Source organism: Rhinopithecus bieti, unplaced genomic scaffold (assembly GCF_001698545.2).
Source record: "Rhinopithecus bieti isolate Rb0 unplaced genomic scaffold, ASM169854v2 scaffold_11380, whole genome shotgun sequence".
NCBI classification, from domain to species: Eukaryota; Metazoa; Chordata; class Mammalia; order Primates; family Cercopithecidae; genus Rhinopithecus; species Rhinopithecus bieti.
In genome coordinates, this window is record NW_016807225.1 from 4,131,388 (window position 1) to 4,142,794 (window position 11,407).

Below are 11,407 nucleotides of genomic sequence, written 5' to 3' on the forward strand. Positions count from 1 at the left end.
TGGGAACAGTGGCTCGCGTCTGTAATCCCAGCACTTTGGGAAGCTGAGGCAGGTGGATCGTTTGAGGTCAGGAGTTTGCGACCAGCCTGGCCAACATGGTAAAACCCCGTTTCTACTAAAAATACAAAAATTATCTGGGGAGTGGTAGCACATGCCTGTAATCCCTGCTACTTGGGAGGCTGAGGCATGAGAATTGCATGGACCCAGGAGGCAGAGGCTGCAGTGAGCCGAGATCACACCACTATACTCCAGCCTGGGCAACAAAGCAAGACTCTTGTCTAAAAAATAACAATAATAAAATAAAATAAAAAATATTAAAAATGTGTTTGGGTTTTAAAAGATAAAAGTTAGGGCTACTGGACCAATTTCTGAATGTAGGGCTTTGCCTGCATTAGGTATTCAAAAAACTTATTTACCTTGTTTGTAAATTAACTTGCAGGGCAATGAGTAGGATGGCCAACTTGTACTGGGGCTCAGATGGAGTACAAGATGGTTGAGATGAAAGGAAGAATGCCTAGTCTTGAGTTCTCCCAGGAGTCACTTTTGAATCCATGTATCTACTGACTGGTTTTGTCTTCCTAGTAACTGACAATGTTTTCTTGATGGACTCTTCCCATTTCCACGTGACCACTATCCATTACCTGAATAACTGTTTCTTCTACAATGTTCACTGGCTCGTCTCAGCGGTGACTCTGCTCACCCCACACCTGCCTCTTTTCCTCAGACACACAGGGACCACAAAAAAACTATAATGTCTTAAGTCCTTCTCTAATCTGGCATATTCCCCTGGGCTAAAAGACAACCTTTTGCCATGGGGGACATGCCAACAACACAGAGGCTTGTTTTATTTTTAGTAAAATCAGACATCCTTAACCCTCATTTTATTTATTTATGGAGATCAGGTAACACAAACATAATGTATAAAACTCCAGAAGTGAGCTTCAAGTCAATAACAAATTAAAAAAAACAAAAAACCCTTCAGAGGTACAAAGGAACATGCAGAGAAAAATGAATTGAATGAAGCCCTTTTCCCCAGAGACAACGGTGCTCATATGTTTACCATTCCTAAAATAAGAGTGTTTTTTACTGTAAATAGAATCGGTTGGCCACATTCTGTATTACAGCTTGTTTGCCTGCGGAGAGGAGCTGATGTGTGAATCACCCAACTACGTATAATGTATCTATGAGAAAACACATTATTAATTTCAAATAATACAACCTTTTCAGAAAATTGTAAACACAACCTGGGATTCAGCACAGGGGTAGGAATAGAAAGAGCATGGCTTTTTCACTTCACAGTCCTCTGTCCACACAGCAGCTCTGACACCAGGCATCTTAGGAAACATTATTCAACTTGTGACTTTTTGATTTCTAATCCATAAAATAGGGATAGCGCTGCCTACCTCCTTAGGTTCTTCTTGATTAAACACATGTTGAATACTTTGATATCTTTAACCTTGTTTTCAGCTTTCTTTGTAGAATGTTTTCATTTAACTACACCTGGAATATTTTAATTTTTATGTGTACCCAAATTTCCAAGAAAAAACTTTTGTGCAAAAATACTAAGATTTCTATAAAAGGCTTTTATTTACAGAATCAAAAACTCCCTAACAATTACCTTTTGTTCTTCTCTTTCTGTTGCATGGTGACACTTCTCAATTCTCCAATGCCTCAAGAAATCTCGAAGGTATCCAAAGAGGGTGAGTACACCATACCCCACATATGTGAGCACAGCAACCAGCATTGGTGTTTCTTCAAAAGCTTCGTTAAACGGTCTTTTATATAGTCCTCCATTTTGTGTAACATGATGGATCTAAAAGAAAGGTTAAATATGTTTATTTCCATCATGGTAAGAAAAACATTCCTACCTAAAATCTAGGTCCTCAGAGATTTGCTGAATTATACCTTAAGAATTTTCTAAGTTCCACGGGGCACCGTGGCTCACACCTGTAATCCTAGGACTTTGGGAGGCTGAGGCAGGCAGATCACTTGAGGTCAGGAGTTCAAGACCAACCTGGCCAACATGGTGAAACCCCGTCTCTACTGAAAATACAAATATTAGCCAGGATTGGTGGCACACACCTGTAATCCCAGCTACTTGGGAGACTGAGGCAGGAGAGCTGCTTGAACCTGGGAGGTGGAGGTTGCAATAAGCCAAGATCACATCACTGCACTCCTGCCTGGGCGACAGAGCAAGACTCCATGTCAAAAAAAAAAAAAGAGTTTTCTAAGTTCCAACCTCACTGGAAACAAGGAAAAAAAAAAAAAAGAATTTTAGGCCAGGCACAGTGGCTCACGCCTATAATCCCAGTACTTTGGGAGGCCAAGGCAGGTGGATCACCTGAGGTTGGGAGTTCAAGACCAGCCTGACCAACATGGAGAAACCCCATCTCTACTAAAAATACAAAACTAGGCGGGTGCGGTGGTGCATGCCTGTAATCTCAGCTATTCAGGAGGCTGAGGCAGGAGAATTGCTTGAACCTGAGAGACGGAGGTTGCGATGAGCTGAGATCACGCCATTGCACTCCAGCCTGGGAAACAAGAGCGACACTCCATCTCAAAAAAAAACTAAAAAAAAAAAAAGAATTTTGTAAGTGATAGTCAAATGTAACACTAAGAGGTGATCCCAAAGAAAACGCTACTTGTTTTCTTTTGGATCAAGGCCAGGATGGTCTCAATCTCCTGACCTTGTGATCTGCCCGCCTCGGCCTTCCAAAGTACTGGGATTACAGGCATGAGCCACCGAGCCCGACTGGCCTACATGTTTTCAATAAAAATAATTTATAAATTATATGCATTTCAGATGAACAGTAAAAGAAGGAGAGCAAGAAGGACTGTGTAAGGACACCACCTAACACTGATCTTTATCATTACTTGATTTTCTTAAATAGATCCTAAAATGCTAGCGTAATTTCTTTTGTTCTAATAAAAAAAGCAAAAAACGTAAATCAACAAGAGAAAGCCTATCCCAAAAAAAGTACTATATTAGCTTACAGACAAATAGATCAAAAGTTCAAAAGTAAATTCAGCTTTAGAATGTAAAATATTTGTAAATGTTTTACTACCACACATTCTCAAAGCCACCCAGCCATAGTATTCCAAATAATTATCAGCAGTAGGCCCCTGTAGAAATACGTAGTTCAAATTAACCTTTGTCGGTAGTGATAACACAAGTAAATCACGCAAAAAACTAAGATGTTATATTACGTAAGTGTGGTCTAGGCTGGGTGCACTGGCACATGCCTGTAATCCTAGCACTTTGGGAGGCCAAGGTGGGTAGATCACCTGAGCCCAGGAGTTTGAGACCAGCCTGGGCACATGGTAAAATCCTGTCTCTACAAAAAAAAAAAAAAAAAAATACTAGCTGGACATGGTGGCATATGCCTGTAGTCCCACCTCCTCAGGAGACAGGTGGGAGGATCACCTGAACCCAGAAGGTCAAGGCGGCAGTAAGCCATGATCGTGCCACTTCCCTGCAGCCTGGGTGACAGAGTGAGACCCTGTCTCAAAAAAAAAAAAAAAAAACCAAAGTGTAGTCCAGCATTATATAAAAGTAAAAGAAAGTGAAATCCAAAACAAGGGGAAAAACTGTTAGTAACCATCGTGAATTCCTCTGTCCCCCTTCATCTTAAGTATTCATTCCCCAAAATTGTGATATTATCCCTTGTTTTAACTTTTGGGATACTTGGACTTTAATACACAAAAACCAAGCTACTTTACTTTCGATCTCATAGATGGTAACTTTTTGCTTCTTGGTCAATTTTAATGGAAATCTTGCTTTATAGAAGAAATCTGCTAGACAAGTTTGTGTGTTAACTTTAATCTTAACTTTGGAACAACTGTAGTAAGGATGGTTAATCAAAATTTACCAGAGGCATATTGTCAATTAAGCATCATGAAAAGTCCCAAAGAACTAAAAGATCCTTCCTTGTCCTCTCAGGCAATCTGATCAGAGATATGATATAAACAAAAACAAATTAATGAAATTTACATAACTATACAATCAATTGTTATACATATCCAAGGGGTAAAGATATTTTAGAGTATCCTATCCTGGTAATGTTAGTTTTGGAAAGCTGCTTCAGTGTTACAAATTGGAATAGTTTGGAAAGACACAGTTGTATGTGACAAAGGACAGGCATTCAGATAGGCATGGCAGATGGATGGAATCTGTTGGTACTGATTCAACTTGATGATCTAAATAACTTCTGAAAACTATTCACAAACTCATTTAGGTCTTCATCAATCTCTTCCACATAGGAGAAAGTTTGGTGTCAATATTTAATACTTAAACATTTATGTGGGAGTAAGGTTGTAATGTGTTTAGAACAGAATAGCTAAAATTGAGCCAATACCTGAAGACAGAAAATTGTTTAAAAATTAACAACATAACAATACAAAAAAGTTATTAAGCCAGGCAAAGCAAAATGAAAAGCAATTTAAAAGACAAAAAAAAAATTAACTTTCTGATCATCTTTTTAAAAACTGTATCTGAAAATATTTTGCCTTAAGACCAGTGCTGAACTCTCCCTAACTATGAAATTATTTAAACTATTTACTCTCAACTGTACACATCATTAAAAAGCCTGGAAATCACAGAACCCCCCTGCAGTCTCTAACCAACGTGCAGCAAGTTGACAGGTCAGGAATGCTGTGGGTGGGTCTCTTTGAAAGATATCTGCCTTAATTTCAGCCACACTCACACGGGCAGGATCAAGTCCATTCATACCGTAGGCTGGACTCTCTAGGGAGGAGGGTGCTAAACCATTATGAAGAACTGTGTGATTTTACCAAAGCCTTATTCAAAATTAAATGTATTTTAAAGAATTAAGGTTCAACTAAGAAGTGGGTGGGGTTTCTTTTTTTCCACCTTTAGAACTTGTGAAAAGAAGTGACTCTGGAATGTGGTTTCAGTCAAAACAGAGTGACTGATGTTGCGGGGGGGACGCGGATGGGCACGCCAACTGACACGCGGGTCTCTCAAAGGTGAAAAGCCTTTAAACTCTGAGAGAACAAAATCACTTTACCTTTAAGAACTGATGCTAAATCTTGTCTTTCACATGATTCAAATAATAATAACGGTATTACTCTCTTATACATAGGTAATAATCCTTGAGGAAAAACACCAGGTCTGTTTTGCTCATCATTGCACATCTAGCACCCAGGGTAGTATTTATGAAGTCTTAATAAATAGTTAACACTTGATAACATTTCGTATCAGTCTGTTCACAGTCTGCTCACGTTAAGCAAAGAAGAATGTGATACTATCTTAGCACGATTAATCAAGGAAAGATTTAGGAATATCAAGAAATCTTTGCTTGAACGGTAATATTACTGTTGAAGAAAATACAAACGCAAAGGAAGAAATTTTTTTCAGACAAGACTATAAGCACACCACCATAAAACACTTTACAGAACAAGAGAAGGAAAAAAAAAAAATCAAACTAATGAGCCATTTTGTCCACATGCCTGTGGGCTGTCAACCATGTTTATTAAGCAGCTGAAAAGGCACTCCTAACCAAAGCAATAATGGGAAAGTATAGTAAAAGATAAGCCATATGCGTAATACATTTATTTCCATATGACTAAAATTGTCTGGAAGGAGACACAAGAAACTCAGGTAAGGAGTGGGGTGGGAAAAGAAGGCATATTTTTTGTTCATAACCTTCTAAACTGGTTTGATTTTCTTCTTGCTTTTACGAGTATGTATTACTGAATTTTACTTGTCATTTTTTTTTGAAGCTTAAACTAAATTTTGTCATTGACTTAATTCACCATTTGGACTAAAACAGAGTTAATAAAAGCAAAACATGCCTATCATCACAACCTCAGTCACCTCACTATCGATAGCCTCTCTAGTGAATTCTCATCTACTTATGAGTTCTCAGCTAGACCTTCCATGCTATGAGTAAGCTCAAGCCTACACTGCAATCCCAGATTCCTTTCCAGAACTCCACATTCACATTTCCACCTGCCTCCTATATAGTTCCACTTAGACTTCATGGGCGCCTCAAACTCAACAAATCTAAAGCTGAACTTGTCACCATCCTAACCCTCCCTCTCAGTGAAAACCTGACACTCCTCTTCTATTACCTATTTTGGTCAACAGCATCACTATCCAGTCTACCCAGTCTCCCAAGTTTGGAGTCATCTTTGGCTCCACCTTATTTTCTGGCTTCCAGATAGAATTAGTAATGACTTTCTGTGCTTTAGTCCAAGAGCTTCTTGTGGGGCACAAGAGAATTTTAAGGAGGTAGAAAGTTGTGTTTTGTTTTGTTTTGTTTTGACAGCATCTGACTCTGCCACCCAGGACGGAGTGCAGTGGTGCAATCATGGCTCACTGCAGCCTCTACCTTTCAGGTTTAAGTAATCCTCTGGCCTCAGCCTCCCAGGAAGCTGGGACCACAGGCAAGTGCCACCATGCCCGGCTTATTTATTTACTTATTTATTGTAGAGATGGGGCTTCACTACATTGCCCAGGCTGGTCTCAAACTCCTGGGCTCAAGCTATCCTCCTGCCTTGGTCTCCCAAAGTGCTGGGATTATAGGCATAAGCCACTGTGCCCAGCCTAGTCTACAACTTTATTCAGATTTTGCCAAACGTCCTAATGATATCCTCTATAGCAAAAGAAAACCCTGGATTATACGTTCCCTTCTGTCTTTCTCAAGTCTCAGGAAAAATTTTTTTTAAACAATTAAAATAAAAAAGTTTTTAGTGCACTGTAAACTGACTTAGGAGAAATGATCCTGAGTAAAGGTTTCAAGAATCCCACGAAAGGACAGGGAGTAACTATGTTATGATGCAGTAACAGCGAAGTAATTACTAAGAAACAGAAGCACACATTTCTGATATGAATACAAAATCACAAAAGCATGATTTCCTTAAGCAAATAAGCACATTCCAGCTGCATGCTACAGCAGGATAACAGAACCTGCCTAGCTGGTGAATGGTTTGGAACATTATTTTTAAAAACTTAATGTCTAATGTGAACCACCCATTATTCTTCAGCAATCAAAGAACTGTTATCATGCTTTGTCCATTAAATGAACCCTACTCATTTTCAAGTGGTGTGTTTCTGTTGTTCCTTAAAATCCGTTCTGCTGAAACTGTCCTTTCTTGGAATTTTACTGAAATGTACTGGCCTCTCCCTACTGCATACCACACATATTAAAGAGAACAGTTTGGAGCTTTACACAAATCACATAGGCTATACCATGCTCTGAATGTGTATGTTCAGAAGTGTCTCCTTTTTTCAGCAAGGAAATTTAGAAAAGGAGGAAGTCCACAGTTTTTCTTGTAATCGGCATAAATTTCTTAATTTTTGTCAGTAAGTATCTCATGCATAATGGAATGAAAATGTTTCCAAAACTAGCTGTGAAACACATTTATATTTTGACATTATCATTTTCCTATTGAAAACCCCCAAAAGGAGATCTTCAAGCATATATGGAGTGGAACATTTCCATTTCAGTTCACTGGCATCCTGTACACACTGGGCACTGATGTCTGCCCAGGAGTTATCACACTAACTGGCCACCCAAGCCTCTGCTGTAACACTTTTCCACCTCTAGATAAGCATCGCAGTGTAAGAGATGCAAGAGTCGGAAGACTGGAGTACAAGTGCAGCTCTGCCACAAATTCTGCATCTTCATCTGAGCTCTCCTCCACCTCTGACATGTTCTGAGCCTGTAATACCATACCCTCCACTCTGTCCCCTCCACGTGCTCCAATCTGGTTTTGTGGTGCACACCACTGGAAAGGCAACCTGGTTTGTGTCAATTTCCCTTCTCTGGAAATACTCCCTCATATGCAGGGATGGGCCCCTGGTGGTCACGTGTATGCTTTGTGATCATATTTCCTGGACCATAACTGATGGACACAGCACCGACACCTATGCCAAAAGAAATCCAACAACCCTCTTTTATGGGGATTTAAAATGTCAGTGGGGAGAGAGTCTGAAGGGCAGTGGGTCTCCAATGTCCTGAAGAAAGGGTTCACAAACTCCTGCCGCTCAGGTCCCAAGAGCTGTGGCAATTCCTGCCTTTCTGAGACCTGTTCAATTTCATCCCCCATCCCTTTTTTGCATACCTATTGTCCTTCCAATAAATCACCTTTTTGCTTAGTTTAACCAGAGTCAGTTTCTGTTACTCTCAACTAAAAAAGTTAACAGACAGAGATTCTATATTAAAATCTCTTAGAACTTATTTTCTACATTTTTATTGGGTATTTGTCATGTTAGCAGAGCCTGTCAACTTTAAGGGCTTCAAGAAATTTTTGAAAAATATTTCCTGGCCGGACGCGGTAGCTCACACCTGTAACCCCAACACTTTGGGAGGCCAAGGCGGGTGGATCACCTGAGGTCGGGAGTTTGAGACCAGCCTGACTAACATGGAGAAACTCCATTTCTACTAAAAATACAAAATTATCCGGGTGTGGTGGCGCATGCCTGTAATCCCAGCTACTCAGGAGGCTGAGGCAGGAGAATTGCTTGAACCTGGGAGATGGAGGTTGCGGTGAGCCAAGATCCTGCAACCACATTCCAGCCTGGGCAACAAAGCAAGACTCTGTCTCCCCACCCCCCAAAAAAGGTAAAATGACAAACTCATGTACACACATGCTAATCTGGAATGCTACAAACCAAATTAAAAACACTGGTTATCTTGTAGTGGAATGGCTGGCCACTTTGACTTCCTACTTTAAACATTTGGCCTATTTATTTATTTTGAGACAAAGTCTCACTCTGTTGCTGCCCAAGCTGGAGTAGAGTGGCATAACCACTGCTCACCGTAACCTCAAACTCCTGGGTTCATGTAGTCCTCTCACCTCAGCCTCCAGAGTAGCTGAGACTATACAAGTGCTCGCCACCATACCTGGGTAATTTTTTTTTAGATGAGGTTTCCCTATGTTGCCCAGGCTGGTCTTGAACTCCTGGCCTCAAGGAATCCTCCCAGTTTGGCCTTCCAACGTGCTGGAATTGCAGGCGTAAGCCACCATGCCTGGCTCAGAACAAACTTATTCTTATGTCATGTTTGTGGTAACAAAAATTCAAAAAACAATGAGACTTCCACTTCCAGGATAGCTTTAATAGAGAGAGGAAAGCTATTGCTTTCACAGTAACAACTAGATAAACCATATAGATTATTCAAATAAATAAATGGCTTTAAAGATTGAAGAGCTGTCTTCTATGCATAGCAAAGAGAACTAGCAGAATTAAAATTCCACAGGGAGAAGAGCCCTTTCTAGGTGAGCTGAAAGTGCCAGCCATTTTCTCTCTCCTTGCGGTACTTGCAGAGCTTCAGCGTGAGTGATGATAATTGGGGCTTGCCATAGGCAGAACTCCAAGAGAAAGAAAAACCAGCAGAACTTTTGACAGCTGTATGGGTTGGCATGACAGACTATTCCATAAGAGCCCTAAATTTATGACCAGTTTTCTACACAGGACATTTTCCTCCAGCTGGGGAGGCTGGAGGCCTGAACTAGAAAGAAAGGCAAAGTGAAATTAAGCACAATCTCACAGTGCTTAGCAGATAAAGCTAGAGGGAGTGGTCTGTAACAAACATACAATGGATCCCACCCTTGAGATACACTGAACTGAAGGACTTAGATCTTCAGCCCAGTCCAACTCAGGTGTTTGGACAGAGGTGTTTTACACCTCACTGTATCTGCCTAAGACTGCACAAGGCAAAAACATTAACTTTAGAGTCTAAAGGTCTTTACACACATTGTCTAGAAATCTTCAAAAACTTCTGCTGCCAGGCGCAGTAGCTCATGCTTGCAGTTCCAGCATTTTGGAAGACCAAAGTGGGCTCCCTTGAACTCCTGATCACTAGGTCAGGAGTTCAAGACCAGCCTGACCAACATGGTGAAACCCTGTCTCTACTAAAAATACAAAAATTTGCCAGGCATGGTGGCACACGCCCATAATCCCAGTTACTTGGGAGGCTGGGGCAGGACAGCTGCTTGCACCTGGGAGGTAGAGGTTGCAGTGAGCCGAAACTGCACGCCACTACACTCCAGCCTGGGCAACACAGCAAGACTCTGTCTCAAAAAACAATAACAACAACAACAACTTTTGCTTTCCCAGGAGGTAGGGCATTGTGTGTGTGTGTGTGTGTGTGTGTGTGTACAGAATACAGCAGTCTACATGTTCACCTTCTTGCATCAGCACTGCTAGTCTAGGTAATCTGTCACAACTTGATCATCCCTCCCTTTAATTTCACGTGCCCAGAGAAGTGGAGATTTCTCATGTTCAATTTTTTAACATTTTCAAAACTACAAAATAATTTTTTGACATTAAAGTTTCTTCTAGGAACCCAAAGCCCTATTCCATTGAGAAACTCAAAATCAACATAATCATTTCATTTTTTTTTTCACTCATTCTACGAATACTTAATTTCTATCTATATGTCAAGAACCGTACTCTAGGCTGGGCACAGTGGCTCATGCCTGTAATCCCAACACTTTGGGAGGCCAAGGCGGGAGGACTGCTTGGCTCCCAGGAGTTTAAAAACAGCCTGGGAAACACAGTGAAACCCTATCTCTACACAAAATTTTTAAAAATTAGCTGGATGTGGTGGTGCATGCCTGTAGTACCATCTACTGGGTAGGCTGAGATGGCAGGATCTCTTGAGCCCAGGAGGTTGAAGCTGCAGTGAGCCATGATGGCGCCACTACACTCCAGCCTGAGTGACAGAACAAGACCCATCTCAGAAAAACAAACAAACAAACAAACAAACCGTACTCTATATTTGATGATACAAATAAGAGGTAATCCTTGTCTCCAAGAATTGTGCAGTATTTCTTTTTTTAAAGAGACCACGGGTGTAAATACAAAAGGGAGCTAGGAAATCATTTTAAAGAATATCGCCTAAAGGAATTTATATTTAATATGCAAGATGAAAAACACATACAAAGTAATAAGCATTTCTCTTACAAATGTTTCTCAAGCTGTCTCTTCCTCTTCACTTGACTGACAAAATCAAGGAAAGTAGGTTAAGCAATTTGTCAACAGTTGTGGGAAAGTTAAATACCAAATTTGGAACTAGAGTCCAATTATTTATAGTTTGGTGCAAAAGTAATTGTCATTACATGGTTTTTGCCATTAAAAGTAATGGCAAAAGTTGGCCGGGCGCGGTGGCTCAAGCCTGTAATCCCAGCACTTTGGGAGGCCGAGACGGGCGGATCACGAGGTCAGGAGATCGAGACCATCCTGGCTAACACGGTGAAACCCCGTCTCTACTAAAAAATACAAAAAAATTAGTCGAGCGAGATGGCAGGCGCCTGTAGTCCCAGCTACTCGGGAGGCTGAGGCAGGAGAATGGCGTAAACCTGGGAGGCGGAGCTTGCAGTGAGCCAAGATCGCGCCACTGCACTCCAGCCTGGGCGACAGAGCCAGACTCCGTCTCAA

The 11,407-nt window shown here is 40.9% G+C and overlaps 1 protein-coding gene across 1 annotated transcript in view; it reads right to left on the reverse strand.

Moving 5' to 3' along the window:
• Positions 1 to 11,407, reverse strand: part of SPTLC2 (serine palmitoyltransferase long chain base subunit 2) — a 105,472-nt gene that overhangs the window by 83,397 nt on the left and 10,668 nt on the right. Inside the window, exon 2 of the mRNA XM_017880651.1 lies at positions 1,619 to 1,813. Coding sequence (XP_017736140.1) covers positions 1,619 to 1,813 — 195 coding nt within the window. The remainder of the gene's footprint in view (positions 1 to 1,618; positions 1,814 to 11,407) is intronic.